The sequence below is a fragment of the Hetaerina americana genome, unplaced genomic scaffold (genome assembly GCF_022747635.1).
Source record: "Hetaerina americana unplaced genomic scaffold, ioHetAmer1.1.p SCAF_41, whole genome shotgun sequence".
Classification (NCBI taxonomy): Eukaryota; Metazoa; Arthropoda; class Insecta; order Odonata; family Calopterygidae; genus Hetaerina; species Hetaerina americana.
The window spans coordinates 4,575,937-4,595,738 of record NW_027286997.1 but is presented as its reverse complement, the minus strand read 5'-3'; the positions used below and the strand labels follow the sequence as shown (position 1 = coordinate 4,595,738).

Sequence of the window (19,802 nt, the reverse complement as noted above, 5' to 3'; positions counted from 1 at the left end):
ATACACAATTACAATGTACAGAATCACACCTCTTGCTACCTGTCACACTGAACTGACAGTTCTGCAATTTTCCAGAAAAAAAAAACTTCAACAACAAGCTAAGTAATGGTTTCGTTAAAACTTATTGTTATAACAATGGGCGATGGACATAGCATGAGAAATCCTTCATTTCTAGGGAATTAGCCCATGATGAAACTCTTGCCTTTGGACCAGATTTAGCATTTGGCACTAGCATACATGAAATTTGTTTTCTCCTGCATAACTTTATGGAATTTATATAACATATTGAAATAAAATGAGTAACTTTATAATTCCAGACAGACTTTATTTACAAAGTAATCACAAATTTAACAAAAGAAAAAATTAAATTTGATTTTTACAATAATTAATGCCTAAAAATCCGTATCTCCCACGCCAAAGACAAAGTTCCCGAAGATGACAGGAGCAGAGTGTATGAGTTAAAGTGCTCGGAGTGTTTCATTGAATGTATTGGGCAAACAGGATGGAGGAAATTTAAAGAAAGCATACAGGAGCACAAAACATGTGTGAAGAATAAGAACATAACATCCCTCTTTGCAAAGCAACTCATTCAATGAGACCACAAAAGTGAACTTTAAGACTGAAATTCTCAGTTTTGAAAATTAGGCCACAGGCTTGATGCATTGGAGCAATTAGAAATTTAAAATGTATCCGTTGCCAACAAAATTATGCGCCCATCCCACTCCTAGATCTACCACTCTTTCACGCCCAGTGCTCCCCACAGAATGCCTCCCAAACAAACCTCCATTAACGACCAACGATTGACACATGAAGCAGTACTTCCCTTCCCTTCCATTTACAGTTTAACGTTTATATCCCCTCCCACTCTGACCCATCCCCCCCTACCCTGCTAAGGAGGTAAATTAATACAAAGTTATCTTCTGCGAGGCCCACCTCATGATGATAGACAATGTCTAAACCTAGGTCGTGCTATGTAGAGAGTGTGTGGAATTACTAGTCAATAATTTCATTTCAATATAACAATGCATGATTTTCCAGGTGAAAGAACTGCAAAGCTTGGCAAAACCATTTGCCAATGAAACACTTACCTTATAGGAGGCTAAGAGCCAGTGCGGCAAAAATGCTCCCATTGAAAGAATTCGAGTGGCCACAGCTTTGTGAAGTATTGTCTGCCCTGGTGTTTCATACTTGTTCACAAAATGCTCGAGGAGCTTCCAAGAGAGTGAAACTGCAGGAGCATCTCCAATGCCAAGCACTGCAAACACAAGAGTTTGAAATTTTCCCAGAGTAATTAATGCTGCACATATTCAGTATTTAAATCCTTAAATAGTAAGTCAATTGTTTTAAAATGTTGTGTTAAAAACTAATAAAAATAAAAAATTGTGTTAAATACAAGTTTGCATTGAAAATAAGAAGTTATGTTGCCGCACCCTATATATATCTTTGGAAATTACCATTCTTCAGCAACAACACAAATATATGTAAACTATTTGATTCAAAACTTAACTAAAAAGAAACAAAGAAAGGGCACTCACGGGTAAGTTTGGCATTTTGGAGGGAAGGTCGCCATCTTCAGAAGGTGGAATTCTTAAGATGGTGGCCTGCCCGTTGAAACATCTAACATACTTAAGAATGAATGTCCTTTATTCAGTTAAGGCTTGAATCAAAGTCTATGCAAATTGTAGCCTTAGAATGCAATTATTTCCTCATGGGGAGTTTAATCCTTTCTGTAAGAGACGTGAAGAGAGGAAACCAATGGCATACTTGAGAGATCGTTTTCCCCAAGAAGGTCCCACGCAGACGTGGAGTCCCGGGACCCTCCAATCTCCACCCCTCCACTTGCATAAGCAGATGATGGTCCATTGGGCAGGAGTCGAACACAGGCGGAGGCTGCTGTCTCCAGGACACCCACGGCCCACTCACAATCGTGCCGTGACTCAAAGAGAAGGGCACCCAATCGAAGGGCATTGTCGTACATGCCAGCCTTTGCCAGGGCACCAATCAACTCCTCTTCCGAAAGGGCTAGACCTCAAGTAATTGGAAAAGCACACTCTTGATTACTCAAGGACCAAACAAAGGAAAAAATGAATTACAACAGCATTCCTGTTTCCCCTTTTACTGCTCTTATTGATTGACATCCAATGCACAACAATTTGAAGTGCGGTGCGTGTGCGCATGGTTTTACAGTAGAGTGGTTGCAAGTCAAGGAAGGACGAGCAAAGTTATTGGGGGGGAGGGGGGGGGGAAGAGAAAATTTCAGGAATGGGAGTAGACAGGATGATGCAGTTGAGGTCAGAATGTGAGGAAATACTTCACAAGTACAAAACATAGATGGCTGCAATGTGCTCAGGGTTTGCACACCTGCTGTATGAGTGGGAAACATTTTTAATACTTCAAAATTACATCATCTAAGGTCTGTGAAAAGCATGCGATAATTCATATTATTCACTTGCGAGGTTTACCATCCATTGCAAGTTATCGTAGACAGAGTAGGACATACTGCAATGGCGCCATGGATTTGGGTGCAGTGCATTAGTGGGTTCAACAGAGTGCAAAGGAGGTCAAACCAGTTGGGGTGCTCATGCAATTTTCATGACCCCTGCAAAAGCGTTCTCAGCAGACATGGAATCATAATGTAGGCATTGTGAAAAAGTTTTTGTCGATGGGTAGATTATGCTGAAGAGTAGCTGAAGTTTCCACCTTCTCGTGAGTGTGGTGTGCCAGAAAATATTACGAGACCTTAGAAATTATCTTGGAACAAATATTGTAAAAAATAATTAATTATCGACTCGCTAAGTTAAATAAAAGAACAATGGTAAAAAGAAAAGAAAAATAACAAAAAGCAAAGAAATTTTAAGCAATTGTTTTTTTTTGTAAATTCTTAACTATGAAGCAAAAGCCTCTACGTAGCATTGGGGGACCACATATATTGAATTCTCCATATTTTACACTGTTTAAGGAGAATACCAAATAAAATGCACTGAAAAATATTTTACATAGGAGTGAGCTTTTACAATTGCTTATTTGATTCTGCAACACTTCCTGACCAAGACTCACCAAGGCTGAACTTGCTGACAAGTTAACAAGAGAAAAGCTAAATTTTGATTTATTTCCTATTCATTGGATTAGGGATTTGAAAACTTTTTTCAAAGCCGAAATATCTCAAAAGTCAAGGCTCAATGGACATTTTTTCCTAAAATATGGCAGAATAAATTTTTCTTTTATCCAATGACGTTTCATGATGGTCCACCCTTTGCAATCGGGATTTAGTAACCTTGCTAGTTTAGCATTTAATTTCACTTCAATTTAATTTGATAAGTATTCCCCCAAAAAGGATGAAAATAATGAAAACAGGATAAAATTTAGCAGAATTTAAGAAGGACAGACACAGTAGATGGGAATGTTAGGAACTTGCTGAAAAATTAAATTCTGTGTCTGAACATTATTAAAAGACACAAAATTAGCTTTCTCTTTATCACCGATAGATGTCATGACAGAGAAGATGACTATGGCAAAGTAAATCATATTCCTTCTTTTCTTTGGGCCCGGAGTGGTTCGGAACCAATTGACAGATGCAGTGAAATGTTGGTTTTGAACAAGACAAGCATGATGCACAAAATGTTGCCAATGGCAAATCTAAATTTAAATGTATTTATACTTTTGTTTCCAAACAAAAAGGCTGTGCTTTAAAGTTCTCACTTCGTCTACACTTCTGCTTTCATTAAACACATGTTTTTGTAAAACAAAATTTGTGGATATTCCTTTATTCATTTCATTCACCTTTGTTGATATAATTATAGGGTAGCAATACAAAGATGCTTCGCTCAAGCCTCAATTTTACATTTTTATAATTGATGAAGTGCACTGGGAATTTTTTTTCTGTGATCATTGACACTTCCATTCCTAAACCATAAAAAGTTCAAGTATTCAGGTGAGTACTGATGAAACTACCACAAAGAACAAATTATTAACACACAGCAAGGAACAATTCAATCCAAAAGACAATAAAAAATTATCTATGATAAAAGAATATGGCAAAACACTTTCAAAATTATCACACAGCCACAAGGGAAGTAACCACGCTCAACAAATGGACTTGACGGACCAAAACTCAAAATCTTCACTTCACATTGAGATCCACTTTCCATGGCATTTCAGAAACAGGAGTCCCACAGCCAGAGACTACGGTAGAGTTTGCATAGCGTGGTAGTTCCCGGTCAGGGGGAGAGAAGTGAAACTGTTGCATTCCAGACAGGGTTACTCAACAGCTGTGATTGGAGCATTGAGCACTATTTGATGTGTTCACTCAGAGCCCTCGAGTGGAGCATCAAGCAAATGTGGAACTGTCTTACTTTGCTTTGTCCGCCTTCCTGCTATTCATACAAGATTTGTATAAAAATTATTGGTCAGAGAATTATTTCCTGACGTGCATTGCATGAAGTGCTGAAATGAGACTGTGTTGGTTAAGTGTACGCATGATCACAGATCGTATATTGGCATTGATAAGATGAAAGTGCACACCATAATCACTAAAAACTTGGGGAAGCAAAAGATGTGCTAAACTCATTCCGAAGGTCTCCCGACAGATGACCAAGAGCAGAGTCGAGTGTCTGCTTGCGAAGACCTCCTGCAACGGCACCGCGACCATTCCCCAACCACCTTACAATCCCGACTTGGAATCAACAGACTATTTCTATAAAAGTTAAATTCTCCTTCCTTCTAAGAAACACCACCATGGGACCCTAAGTGCCGCCAAAGAAGCTGGCACGTGTACCCTTAAGGACCTTCCGCCTACCCGGGGAGCCTTCCAAGTCGTGGAAAAGTTGCCGTCAAAAGTGTGCCGACACTCTCAAAGGATGTACTTTGAGGATTTCAATGAGCAATACCTGAAATAAATCTATTTTTCAATAAAATTTCCCTGATACTTTTTATATTAACCATGTATATCTCAGGATCTCTTTCTCTCAGCGAGTGCGAGATGGGTGGAGGGGGTGCTGCTGAGATGCACTTGGAGCTGTGGGCTTTTTCTGCATCCTTTGCCCTTGGGCAACTCGTTACACCCCTCAGGAGAACCCTTCTACTGACTCCAAGAGGCTTAAGTATGCAGAGGTTGGTGTGACAAAAAGAATTACTGGCAGAGAGATGAGGACGAATGTCGAGAAATGACACGCCCTCCCCAGAGGCTAAATTATTTTTTAGGTTTTATTGAACTCGAATTAATATTTTTTCTACTTTCTTGAATTATTCACTTTTATAAACAGTGCTGTGTATTTCATTTACACATTTGCAAATTCTAATTTTCATTTTAGATATTCTGAGCTTCAAATTTCTGTAACTCAACTTGGCATTAACATACAACCCTTCTATCACTTGAAGATTACGAACCCTCTGTCTCACTGTATTTTGCATGTACCCTTAATCTTCTTTGAAGTTCTTGTTTTAATTAAGGGGAGACTACTTATTTTTTTTAGTAACTTTGCTGTTAAGGCAGATTTCAATCGACTATTCCAATTGCTGTTGTTGAGGCAACATAGGCTGGGTTCCACTTTATGACAATTATGCAAAAAATCTAATTCAGCTCCATGCATGGGAGACCATTCCGCATGCATGATGTTACTTAGCAAATGGTACAGTCCATTCAAATCATGTTCAATCATCTCAAAACCCAACTCAATCAACTCAAAGTCAAGTCTTGCTTGTAGCTCCCTCAAAATATTAGGATTTAGCACTTTAAAATCTGGACCACTTCGACAAATATCCAGCTTTTATTAACATATTGGCTTGTATTGTCCAAAAAATCAATGCAGTGGATGCCTCACTAAAGTTATAACATGGCCACGGGAACTCACATACAGTGTAGCCTTGTACAATGAGAATAATTTGTTCCACAACCTTTCTCGAAGTGAAACTCGCTCAGTGAAACAATTTTTTACAAATGGATTAATGAAGATAATGCATTCCATGTCAAAATACATTACATACAATGATAGTAAAGAAGAAAATTCTACACACATTATTTAGGATTGTGGATCACGTTCATCTTTTCTTCAGTCGTGGAATGAAACAACCAGGAATACAAACTCAATTTTAAAAACAAAAAAGAATTCAAATAAATAAATAATTATTTATGATATGCACCTAATTCCTTTTTACTAGAAAGCTGTCTAGAGAAGTTTGTTTTTGCTGATGCTTCTAAATTTTGCACAAATTCAACTCAGCATTGTAATTAAACAAATTTCTGGTGCGCATAACCACTGCTTGATTACAGTGATGCTTCATACGCACGGAATGACACAACAGTTTCCCATGACCTCCACATCACATTTCGCATGCTCTTTCGGGCTTCTCTTTCACTTCACATTTTAGGATTCTCTGCATGGTAAACAAGGAGAGTTTCCATTTAGATTCCCTCCAGCATTCTCTTCCAGATGAAACCAGTCTCGTCACAATTAAAAACAGGTGACCCTCTGAATCTATGACCTTCTTGAAGTCACCGATGAAATTACCTGCCACAATTGAGTTGGAGCTCGCAGCTTCATCATGCCGTGGATGCCGGCTCTTCTCTTTAACCTCTCAAATCATGCACGTCTCCAAGTAAATCATCCTTCAGATGTTGATAATTCTGGCATCACCTTAACGAGGTCAGCAAATATCACTTTTGCCTCCTCACAAGTGATATTCTGGTCAATTGTGTTGCAATGCAATTTCTTTTTGTTTATGCACATGAGAAACAACCTTTCAACATTATTGAGAATACATTACTGTCGCATAGATATTCTCGTCACTCTCTCTGAAGCATCTCCTTAATCTTGGCCTTGCTCTCCAAGAAAATGCAAATGGTCGACCGATTGTACATGCGTTCTTGGTCAGCCACGCTCACACCTTGTTTCTCATTTTCAATGCTTTTACTTTTCATTTCTACGGTTAATTTTACGGCTGTGTTCTTGCAAATTTTTCTTCGAAGACACTTTCAAAACTATGCACAAATTATTATTAAGCTTTGTACAAAAAAAAATCAAAACTAATGCCTGAAAAGGAGGGCATGAGGTGTTAGTGGAATGAGCACCAATCACAAACTGAAGCAGCAGGTGTGCCATCATTCCGGGAATTCCCCTCCCCTCGTCTCACTCATTAGGGGAAGAGTCACTCGTTCAGTGAGTCATTTCGGGAACAATATAGTTTCTTGTTTTACACATTACTTACAATACAAGGCACTTGTTAAGCAAGGTTCCAAGTGCACTCACGAGGGTGGTCCCAGAAGTACCCGGCCTGACCTATAGATGGCGGTAGTTGTTTCACAAATATCACTGTATTATAAAGATTGCAATCTATAAAGCATATGTTTCAAGTTTGAAGACGCCACGTTGTTTAGTATTTGTTTAGCAGCCATCAATAGTGAACGTTTTCAGTGAATTTGCGAAAATTTGTCATCATAATATGATACAATACTTTTATTTGAATGGCCTCAGCCCAACCAAGATAAAAGCTGCACTGGACTCTACACTGGGTGAGTCTAATCCTTTGTTTACAACAGTAAAATATTGGGCAGCAGAGTTTAAACGAGGCCATACGAGCTGTCAACACGAACATCGCATTGGTCGACCAAATGAGGTGACGACTCCAGAAACGGTGAAGAAAATCCACAAAGTGATGCTGGATGATCGTCGGCTGAAAGTGCGCGAGCTAGCAGACGTAGTAGCCATTTCAAAAAGCGCGGTACATCACATTTTAACTGAAAATTTGGACATGAGAAAGCTGTGTGCAAGATGGGTGCCACGTTTGCTCACACTCGAGCGAAACCAGTGTCGTGAAGATGTCTCAATTGAGTGTTTAGCAAAGTTTCACAGCAACAAAGGAGAATGATTTTTGCACCGCTTCATAGCCATGGATGAAACATGGGTCCATCACTTCACACCGGAGACAAAAGAACAATCAAAACAATGGATTCAAAAGGGAGAACCGCCTCCAAAGAAGGCGAAGACCGTTTCATCTGCAGGCAAGGTCATGGCGTTGGTTTTTTGGGATGAGCGTGGGATAATTTTCATTGACTCTCTTGAAAAAGGAAAAAATATCAACGGCGAGTATTATGTGAACTTATTGCAACGCTTGAGCGAAGAAATAATGCAAAAACGGCCGCATTTGGCTAAGAAGAAAGTGCTGTTTCATCAAGGCAATGCACCAGCTCACAAATACGTTATTGTATTGGCCAAAATTCATGAATCCAAGTTTGAATTGCTACCTCATGCCTCACCCTATTTGCCAGATTCAGCTTCCTTGGATTATTTTCTGTTCACAAACTTGAAAAAATGGCTCCTCGGTGGTCAAAGATTTTCCAACCGTGAAGAAGTGATGTCGGCAGTTGATGACTATTTTGAGGAGATAGACAGTTTTTATTATAAAAAGGGTATCGAACATCGCTGGGAAAAGGGTAGAGAGCTGAAAGGAGATTATATTAAAAAATAAATACATTTTTTTCCAAAATTCTTGTGTTTTCTTTGTTGGGTCGCGTACTTCTGGGACCACCCTCTTAGGAATTCAGATTAGCACTACTAGAACATTTCCTGGTGGTTTGCTTACGTAATTGCCTCTTTTCCGAAAATTCTATGCCTCCTACTAATTCTTAAGGAGTGGGCATGACATGCATATTGAACATTATTATGCAATCGTACACTCTCGCATTTAAAGAATTGTCAACTTTCAATGCCATCACATCATTAATTTTTTTGTAATTAAAATTTTCAGGTTCCTACACTCCACATCAAATTTAAATAGCGGGGATGACTTGAAACACAGCAAAGATTCTAACAACCAGGGGCCATATTAATTACAATCACTACAGCCTATCCAAATAATTATACAGCTATTTACCTGTTACAGTGGCGTGCTCTGGGGCATATTTTATCAACTTCAAGCGAGCAATCACAACTTCATATTCCTTCTTTATATCTTTATACTCTAGGACTTCCACTTGTCTTTTAATTCTGTTTTGCACAACCTGGAAAATATGAAATGACATACAAAGTTAACATAATAACTTACCCATGTGTGAAGATTAATTTTCGATTATGATAATGGTACATCATAGTCAGATGTAAAATGTAATCACCTGACCACATTTCTTTAATTCTCTTTCTTTCTAGCTCATAGAGCTATATTGTCAATGCACTCAAGGATGTGCTCATCCCAACATGCTCATATTAAAGGCATTTTACTTAAAAAAGTTGACAAGTCATATTGCCTAAAAACTTTTTTATCACAAAAAGAAATACCTCAATAACAAATTATTGGTCAGAGTCCCCCTCAAAGTATTCTCCTCCCACAAGTATATACTCATCCCAAAGGTGTTTCCATTTTTTGAAACAGTCCTGGAACGCTTCTTCCGGAATGCTCATAGGCTCCTCCATTGAATTTTTCTCTATCTCTGGAATGGTGGCAAATCTTTTTCTTTTGAGCGAGGTTTTTAGTTTTGGGGGACAGGAAAAAGTTAGACGGGGCCAGGTCTGGTGAGCAGGGTGGGTGTGGTGGCACAACGGCCTTGTTTTTGACAAGAACTCACGAGTTTTTAGAGACCAATGAGCTGGCACGTTGCCGTGGTGAAATAACCACTCACCGCTCCTTCAAAGCTCTCGGCTGTTTTCATCAGATTCTCTCTCTTTGGTGTTTCATAACCCCAAGGTTGCACTCAATGTGGAGTGCCTGGCCTCTTACTAGGGTAGGTATTCGTGATGCAAAACCTCCTTTGTATTGAAAAAACAGTCAACATCACCCTGGCTGGCATTTGAGCAAACTCGTCTCGCTCTTCTAGGGTGGGGAGATGCTTCACCAATCCATTAAGAAGATTGCACTTTAGTTACCATGTCATAGCCATAAACTCATGACTCATCACCTGCTATGGTCCTAGACAAGTAGGTTTCACCCTCTTCAGCTCGTCCATACAGTTCCTGATAGGCTTTAACCCAGATGTTGTTTCTGGTCTGCTGTCACCAGGTTAGGCACGATTTTGGCAGAGACTCAATACATCCTCAATGTTTCAATCAGGATTTCATAGCATGAACAAATCGAGATGCCACACTCCTCTGCAAGTCTCCTGAAAGTCAACCATTCATTTGCCTGAATGAGATTGTTCAATTTCTCGATGTGAGGGTCATCAGTTGACATTCATGGTATTCCAGCATGCTTGTCATCTTCCACCGATTGCTGCCCCTTTTTGAACCGGGTAAACCACGCATAATACACGGTACATTTCATAGCATCCTCACCATAAGCCTTGGTGATCAACTGAAAAGTTTCCGTCAAAGATTTCCTGAGTTTCACATAGAATTTCACAAAACAAGGCTGCTCCTTCAAAGAGCTCACTTCGGTGGATACAATTTTTTGTAGTACTCCATGAACATCCCTTCACGCAAACAACTGTAACTAAACAACAAAGTGGTTGAAGGTATTCAGGAAGCTTCTATGGACAGATTGCCTCCAAACATTAAAAAATAGCCAACTAGAGGTGGGGGTATCCAAAAACTTTGGCAACATTTTGAACAGACCACATACTTCCTCTTAACTCCTGAAGTCAACCATCCTTCCCCATTAACATTTCAACCATGAATGCCACACCTCCCTTCATAATGCAAGCCAACGGTTCTTCTTTCTTTCGGTTCTTATTTCTTCTTTCTGCGCCACTTCCTGGCCAAATAAGGTCCCCACATATCCCTCATTCAGAATTTCTCATCAATATCTGCCATTTCATCCTCACCCACAATTCCTTCTCCTTCACCAGCCAATTCTACCTTCAAGTAAAATGCAGTGCTATGGGAAATAGATTTAGCCCATCATATGCCAGTCTCTAATGCGGCCATCTTTAAAAAAATATTCCTCTTAAATTATGCCTAGAAACTTCTTATTTGACTCCGATTCATCAATGGCATTTTCCTTCTCTGGTCGCATGGCACAGAGGGCCTTAACTTCTCCATCTCCACCCTCAACCACTCCTTCCTCTCTCTCTCTCTCTCCTACACCTCCTCCATTTCCTCCCCTAAAATTAAGTTTCTTGCTGGACATCTCCTTCAATAACATTAAACTTAACACTTTTGTCACATCAAACTCAAGTGCAATCAACAGGATCTTCATTACAGCAGATGCGCGACTACGTTTAGTTTCTCTTTTCTTTATGCTCTTGTTTCTTCATTTTCTTCTACGTCATGCCTCGACCATCTAATGTGTCCTCTCAAGACCAACAGTATTAGATCTCAGAACAGGAGAGCATGAATGAATGTGACAGAGGTGAAAGAAGCATGCAAGGTTAGGCTGTTATGAAAGACATTGAGGGAGGTTAGGTTTCAATTATTAACTTAACACATGGTTTTCCTCAAGAGTACCTCCCATAATAAGAAATGCTGTGAAGCGTACGCATGAAGGTAGAACACCAACATGTGAACATAGGACAATGGAAATAGCAGCTCAATAGAAAATGAAACAGTTTCAAAGAAAAGGTTAACTCTGCTTGAATGACAGGTTAGAAAGACTTTCAGACTGAAAGATTGACGCCCCAAATGTTTTGGAAATGAGGAAAGGGTAATGTTTCGCAATCTGAAACTTTCAGATTTTTCTATGGCAGCCACCAACCATGGTTTGTGCCGGTGAAAGATTGAATTGCAACCACACTCACTTCCTCGCCGTCACTACGGCGCTTGGGACTCCTCTCCCCTCCAATGAAAGCAGGCCCGCTGCCGCCTTCGGGACTGCCTCCTGCTTCAAAGGGGGGCTCACGTGGGAGGGGCTTGACGATCCACGCATAGCGCCGCTGCACCAGGCAGAGGGCATTCATGCAGGCCAGCAGGCAGCGGGCCCGCTTGTCCAGGGCCCAGCTCCAGCTGCCCACGCCCCCCTCGGGCCCCACACGGCAGCCCATCACCTCCTGCTCCAGCCGCATTGCTTGCTCATACATGGCACACGCCGCTGAAATCAAACGCAGAAGGCATCATCAATCCACAACACGGAAGCAGATTTAATGGAACTGCAGGAGGACGGCGTGATCTTTGCTTTTTCCAATCACAAATAGCACCTACAATGAAAACAACCTCAATAACGGTAGGAAAAAACACGTTCACAAATAAAGGATTGCCATGCCTAAAAATGACTCCAAATAATTGTTTCGAATAAGCCACATGGTGCACTAATTAACAAGTGAAAGGGTTCCGCATAAAAACGAGAACATGATGGTTAAATATAAGGTTTACTCCAGATGCATTCATAACTTATGAATGCCTAAAAAGAATTGACCGTAAGAAGATGATTGCCTCAATCGAGTTTAATCGCATTTGAACTGTTGAAATGTGATTAAACTCGATTGAGGCAATGGGTTAAACTATTGTAAATTCATGTTTAACCTTCAGATCTTCTTAATTCAAACTATTAAAACTAGCATTGTAGAGTCTTTACAGCACATTTTTAACTTCTCTTTTATCTCACACTTCACAATTTTTCTTAAAATTTTCCAACTGTGTCATACCCTTTTTTACAGACTACAATTTGAAAATTCAGATTACACAAGTAAGAACTACAGAAGCCACTTCGCAGTGGTTGAACAATGGTATAAAACCTAATTTTACCTAAAATTGGAGTATTTCAAGAATTTATTACTTTGCGCAGGCAATTTATATTACTTCAAGAATTTATTACTTTGCGCAGGCAATTTATATCTTACATCAGCTCTGGTTTGAGGTTTTAACTCTAAAGACTGACGGAGTCTTCTTCTCTGCAATCATAGCAATGCCCAAATTTCAATTCTTTTAAACATCCCAGAGTCTTCATTTTCATAGCAGCTTTTGTGCAAGGTCCCATCAATGCCCCATTAACCCCTCCCCCTTTTTGAACATCATTGGTTCTTCCAATCCCCCCTTCTTCATCTTAGTGTCCATATAGAACGTTTGTCTGTCTCCTAGTTCACTTACCAACCTTCAACTGGAAGGGTTTATTTCCTTCAGTTCCCTGAGGAGGATTGCTTTGTATCCGAAATACGCATATCCGACGCACACCCTTATCTTTCCTTCTTCGCTGCTATCGCTTGACTTTGCTCAATTTGAGTCATATTCTCCCAGCATTCAGGCCCCCTCTGCATGTGTGAGAGAGTGTGTCGGCCCTGCCCCTGCCGCAGAATTAATTCCCAGAAGCATTCACTGATATTGCACAAGTGGTCATGACCCAGGCACCCTTGGTGGGGTCTCTTGAACCCAGAGAAGAATCCCATTTCAGGTCCGAGTGTTTGTGTCCGCAGTTGGTCTCTGGCGAGACAGTAACATGACTGCAAACCACCGCAGAAGGGTATTTTGGGCGAGAGGTTGTGGTTGGCCACTGTCGTGGAATGTTTTCTCCCACAAGCCATCACAGCAATTCATAGTTTTCCTTTGGAAGAGTGGTGCTAATTTACTAGGGCCAAAGGAGATTTTCTGAAAAGTTGTCACCGTTCTTTAAACACACAATTTTGGAAGGAACCACTCAAATTACCTTTCCTCATGTTTCCCCTCGTGACATGGAACGAGTAGAGGAAGTCGTAGTAGTTGTGGCCAGAGGAGCGGCTCCCGAGGAGGTCCACGGCCCTGGCCCTCGCCTCCAGCACCGTCTCCACCTCCTCCTCTTCCCCACGGATCGTGCCTCCCCTCCCAGACGCCCTCCCGGCCCCTCCCACCCCCCCTTTTGCCTTGGCCGCACTCACCCCCGATGGCAAATTCACCAGGGTCCTCAGCTCACCACGGTCCCAAAGGGCCGTCACCAGCTGGCGAAGGCAATCCCGCCGACGGTCCCCATCGGGATTACTCACCAGCGCCTCCTGCGCCTCGCTCCAGTGCCCAAGGCGCAGGTGCTCGCGGAACATGATTGAGTGAAGCGTGGGCTGCGAAGAGACGAGGAAGGGTTGATATAGGGGCACTACCCACACAAAGAATTCCCCGGGGATGCCGCCATGCTGCTAATCACAGGCACAGCACCCCTCCCTCTCAATAGACCACGAGTAAAAAACTTAATGATCCCACGCTCCCAAATATCCAAAGCCTGAGGAACAGGTTAAGGACTGGATGATAAACCAAGGGAAGAGTGGGATTACTTTTTCAACAAAAATGATGTCAATAGCAGCTAGAAAATTAGCCATAGGTATTTTTATTGTTGCTTTGTCTGGGACAACATCACGATGGGAGTGATTCATGAAAAGGAAAAAATACAATTCACCAAATTATACGTTCCTAGTGTCAGGCACTGCCAGCATGCTATTAGGTGTTGGAGGGAAATATGTTGTAAAACAAGGGAGTATTTAATGAATACCTATCCAGAGCAATTATTGGAAGAAGAATCTAATAATAATATTCTCACCAGGTCTGGGTCATTTGGATCGGCCACAGTTATGGCTGTTTTCGCCAAATCAATCACTCGATCGTGATAGTTAAGTTGGTCAAACAGCTTAATCACCTGAAAACATTAAGATATTTTGCTAAGTAAATGCATATAATCACACATACAATAAAATTCCTCATTTGCACTTTTCTAGGGACCCCAAATTAAAGTGTAAATTGTAAGTGGAGGAAAACGGAGACTTTTTACTTTTACAAGCTCAAATACTGAAATCATTGTCTACAGTATGATCATCATCATGAATAACTTCAACTGGAATATCTTCCTTTAATTCAGTATGGAATCCTGCCTTCCTTACGCAGTTATATAATGTGGAATCTTCAACTGGCTTCCAAGCTGATGATATGCAGTGTAAAGCATCATGTCCATGCAATTTGATTGTCTTTATATTCCTAGCACAATCATACATAGATATCAATTTCTGTGCCATAATTCTTAGATAATGTACCTCAAACCAGTGGTTGGAGCTCACCAATAGAGAGTATGCAGGGAAAAATTGTGACTATACATTTCTCAAATGTACATTCGGTGGCTGGGCTGGTCATTGGTCAATAAACACTAGAATTTTCCTGTTCTTAGACCCCATTTTAGCTAACAGAGCATGAAGCTCACCCTCAAGTATTTCTGAAATAATTCATGTTTTGGAATTCATTACATATATAGTGGGCAACGTTTTTACATATTTGACCAAAGATGCATGAAGGTCTCTCTGATTCCAATGCAACAATTTCAGAGTGTAAAAATCATTCGCCTTGACTGGGATTCGAACCCAGATCCCTCAATATCCGGTCGAGTGCTTTAGCCACTTAAGCTACCGAGGCGTCCTCTTAAACTGTGAAATTTTGGGACTTTTAAAGGAACAAGATGTTGTGACGAAATAGCGTACATACAATGTCACAGGCATTCGTAGTCGTGCGCGAGGCGCCACAGTCCACGAGGTTAAAGCCAACTTTAAACACTTATGGTGTTTATCCTTTGACAAATTCCAAAGAAATTGCGGGAGATGCCGCAACAGTAACTTTTAACGGAGTCATCCGCTAATGTGCATTTCAATGCAATGCAAGGATATTGAGGGATCTGGGTTCGAATCCCCGTCAAGGCGAATGATTTTTACACTCTGAAATTGTTGCATTGAAATGCACATAGCGGATGACTCCGTTAAAAGTTACTGTTGCGGCATCTCCCGCAGTTTCTTTGGAATTAGTCTCTCTGATTATTTGAATGGGTTTGTATCTGTTGGCAGTACGGACCAAATGATTTAAAATGTTGAGCCTCTCTTAAATATGTATTGATTTTCTTCAATAGCCTTTCCATAAATGGAATATTGTGTATCCAACTCCTACCCTGAAGTGTTTTGACTCATTTACTGCTACTACTGCCTCTAACTATTCTGGGGAAATGAAGTTTTCTTGCTCCAGAACTTACAATTCAAATGACATATTTCAAAGCTATTGATAACGTGGGCCAAATTCTCTAATTATGATAATATATGCACTCTCACTTGGCCAGAATAGTTAATGGTAATGCATAACGTGTAAAATATGAGGTTTGTCTGGGAACCATACAGCCATGCAATATTTTGAGAAAAATATTGCCAACCCAGAGAAATGAGGAGGCCTTAGTTGTCCCAATCGAAGTACGTCCCTTGGGGCCTCACACACTTATCCCAGCATCCCTTTCACTTTTCAAACAATCAACAAATTCCTTTTTCTGAATGGCCATCACCTGCCTTGCATGCATTCTCCTTTATCCCGTCCATAACAGAGTGTTGGGAAGACTGGGCTTCCCAACACTCTGTTGCAATACTTCGAAGGGGACAACTAAGGCCTCCGCATTTCTCCAGGAGGGCTATTTTTTCAAAATATTGCATTGATGGATCCTTCCTAGAAAGCTCTTATGCAGAAAAATATCTCCTTAACTGGGACTGAATAAATTAAGCCCTAGAGTTGTGGATGAAAATGTTTACAGAGCAGATAATCTACTTTGAAACTCTAAATGAATATTTTGAGCAATACATTTAGAATGAATTATGTAAATTCAATTCTACACAAAACGTACTCTTTTAACTTTGGATAAAACTAAAATGTAATCATATGCTAACTGGAAACCTTCCTTAGAAGTTTATCATAAATCACATAAAAACTTCCAGAGGGATACCCCATCAAAATGTACCAACATTCTTGCATTGTAAGTGTGTGAGGTCCCAAGGTGAGTATTTCAAAGGAGTCTAAGGGCTCCTCATTGATCTAAGTTCACTATTTTTCACAAAATATTGCCTGGCTGAATTCTTTCCGGGCAAACATCGTATCTTGAACACTTAAGCGCATTTTGAAGTGCTTGCAGCAAAGACCCTAACCACTCACCAATAAGTAGTACTGGGTGAGAAGCCTCGCATTTGAAGGTTGATCTTCTTCAGCAGAAAAGCCAGCTCCAAAGTCCTTGCCTCCAGCACCTTCAAGATCTTTCTTTAGGCTAGGGTAAATGCCTTTGTGGGGCCTTGACGAGTGCTGCAGAAGAGCATTAGCCATGAAATGGTCAGAGCTGACACCTTCGGCAGCTTGCACCACCAGGTCATGGGCTTTGTCAGCTTCTCCACCTCCAATCAAGAGGGCTGCACCCAAGATGAACTTCCCTGCAGGCAGGAGAACAACAGAAGTATGTCACATTTCAACTTGAAATGGCATACCCTTCAGCAATATTGATGATGATTATGTGTAAGACAAGACAACCATGAAATGCCATACTTTCCCATCGATAATGCGCACGTTATCAATACAAAAATGTTCATTTGATCGAAAAAATGAAGATGCGCATTATGTAATGAAAATTGAAAAAAACCAAACATTTACATACCTATGCACCCGATAATTTAGAGAATAGTCTCGCAAAAATAAATTAGTCTGGAAGAATACCTTTCTAATTGCATTCTATTTTATACAGATCTGCTACTGTCACAGTTATTTCATCCCAAAAATCCATGAGAAAAAGAAGAAACATGTAATTTCTATTCTTCATTTATTCTTATGCATAGTTGTAGTAGTAGTATTCAAGGGAAGGAGGCGACCGACTGCTGAGGTCATTTGCGCCATAGGGGATGGACAGGAAAGGATGAAGGGTGGAGAGGAACCCAGCGTCGGCATAAGTCTACTCTTTACGAAAGGCACCAAGGGGTCCGCAGTTTAACGTCCCATCCGACGGACGGGGTACTCACTCAAAAGGCCCTCCACAAAGCACCTCAAGTAGGGATCGAGATACCACTGAAAAATATTCAACACCGCCGGGATTTGAACCCGGGCCCTTCGGGTGGGAAGCCAGTATGACAGCCACCACACCATCTTGATCCCCCAATTATGCTAATAATGCAACCTTACTAGCAAACCTTTATAAATTATCATTTATTATTACTTCATTCGAGGTCATTGCAACTTTTAGAAAAATATTTTGAAGTATACATTCTGTATCACTATGGATATATGGATAAATGGGTTTTCGAAAATTAACGATATAAGTATTAAAACGTAACCCCTGAATTTGCTACAGTTTTATTTTCTAAATATATTTTGTACCTCAAATAAATGGAAACTGAAAAAATTGAGTAACATGGTGTCAGTAGAGATCAGGTGGAAAAGATTCCCAATGAAAGGCTAATTCCTTGCACTTATCATACGTGGAATACTCATTTTTAGCAGCTTCGGCGTAGCAAAATAATTATCTTCACCAACGTCATCACAAACTTTTTCCTCCTAAGCACCTAATTTTCCATCTCCTCTCCCATTATCTTATTATTTCATGCAGACTTCTTACTGCAGCTGCAGTCCAGCCCTCTCCTCATTCGGCCACTGCAGCTTCTGATGCTCCTTTGGTGGTGGAATAGCAATGGTGGCATTTGGTGGTTGCAGAATGATAATGGAATGGAGTCAGAGGTGTCCTCCATGAGAACTTGACCCACCGATATACAACGTGAACTGGTTTATGCGCTCACTTTCATCACAAACACCAAATTTTAAAGAAGAAAACTCTTACTTACTCTCCAATTCATCAACAACAATTTCAACGTCTCACAACGAAAGAACACATTCCATGGAACATGCCCTAGCAACGTGCTATCATAATTTTTTTCCCTTGACCTTTTACAGGGTCACCTGATAAACAATGAAGATTAACAACTATTATTACAGTAGTCTACGATCAAATGTGAGTTTTTGATGGACTTTCTAAGCCTAGCCTAACTTGACAAAATGACACTGCATGAAACACTCCTTCAATTCTCTTTTTTTCCATTTTCCTAACTCACCTCCCCAATACTCTCCATCCATCATGTTTTCTAAATTCCATGCCACTCAAAAAGTACCAAATTCATTTTCCTGCTCCCTTTGAATTTCTCAACAACCCTATCTCCTCTCCCACTACTACTTCGGCATTTTTTTACTCTCCATTTACCCATTTACATGGTTTGCAGAAAAAGTACCAGAAAAAGTTTTGGAAAAAAAAAAGATTTATTTTAGATATTCTTACAATGCCTCAAATATCTTCAAAGTACATCCCTTGACTGTCGACACACCTTTGCCAGGGGCTTTTCCACGACTCAAAGGCTCCCTGGAAGGTGGAAGGTCCTCAAGGATACTATGCATGTAAGATTCCTCCACGGCTTGACTTAACGTCCCATGGTGGTGGTGTCCTTCATGTGAGGGAGGGAGGATTTCACTTTTGGGAATAGGAAATAGTCTACTGGTACCAAGTCGTGACTGTGAGGGGGTTGGTAAATAGTCACAATGACATACAGGCAGAGGGTCTTCGCAAGCAGAGACTTGACTCTGCTCTTGGTCATCCATCAAGGCCTTCGGGACGAGTTTCGCTCAGATCTTTTGCAATGCCAACTTTTCAATGATAACAATGGTGTGTGCACAGTCATCTTTGTATCAATGCCAATATAAGATTTGCGATTGTTTGCACAATTAACCAACAGTCTGAATTAACCTCTTCACGTGCATGGCATGAAAATATTAGTAGTGGTACTTTTCATACAAACCTTGTATTTTACTTATTCCATCCTTCTCCACACCCACACATCAAAAACCTCTGTACTTTTGCCGCCCTTACCTCAATAACTAAGTTTTCTAATCATACAAAGTCATGCTCCAAATTGATATTTTCAAAACAGTGGAACCATGCTTAGCAAGTAATAGCATCCCTGTGACGTTGTGCTTGGCGCAGCGTCACTTGCCCAGTTCGAATACGCGCGCCTCTCTCGCGAGCCGTAGAACGGCGGGGCGCTATCTGTTGGCGCCGACAATGTATGTAAGAAAAAAGAAGAGCGGGGCGCGCCGCGCGCGGAGAGTGCCGGCCAACACGTGGTAAGGAGAGTTCGTTGTGGGATGCCCGAGAGAGAAGGTCGTGTGCTATCATCG

General features: G+C 40.7%; 1 protein-coding gene across 1 annotated transcript in view; it reads right to left on the bottom strand.

Annotated features, from left to right (window-relative positions):
• Positions 1-1,088: 1,088 nt before the first annotated feature.
• The window catches only part of LOC139692783 (nuclear pore complex protein Nup160 homolog), a gene marked incomplete at its 3' end in the record, with an annotated part of 58,905 nt that continues 40,191 nt past the window's right edge, over positions 1,089-19,802 (bottom strand). The window contains exons 16-22 of the mRNA XM_071591063.1: positions 16,758-17,026; positions 14,356-14,451; positions 13,498-13,882; positions 11,660-11,949; positions 8,869-8,995; positions 1,765-2,028; positions 1,089-1,255 (exon numbers count right to left, since the gene is read on the bottom strand). Of these exons, the coding sequence (XP_071447164.1) occupies positions 1,089-1,255; positions 1,765-2,028; positions 8,869-8,995; positions 11,660-11,949; positions 13,498-13,882; positions 14,356-14,451; positions 16,758-17,026 (1,598 nt within the window). The remainder of the gene's footprint in view (positions 1,256-1,764; positions 2,029-8,868; positions 8,996-11,659; positions 11,950-13,497; positions 13,883-14,355; positions 14,452-16,757; positions 17,027-19,802) is intronic.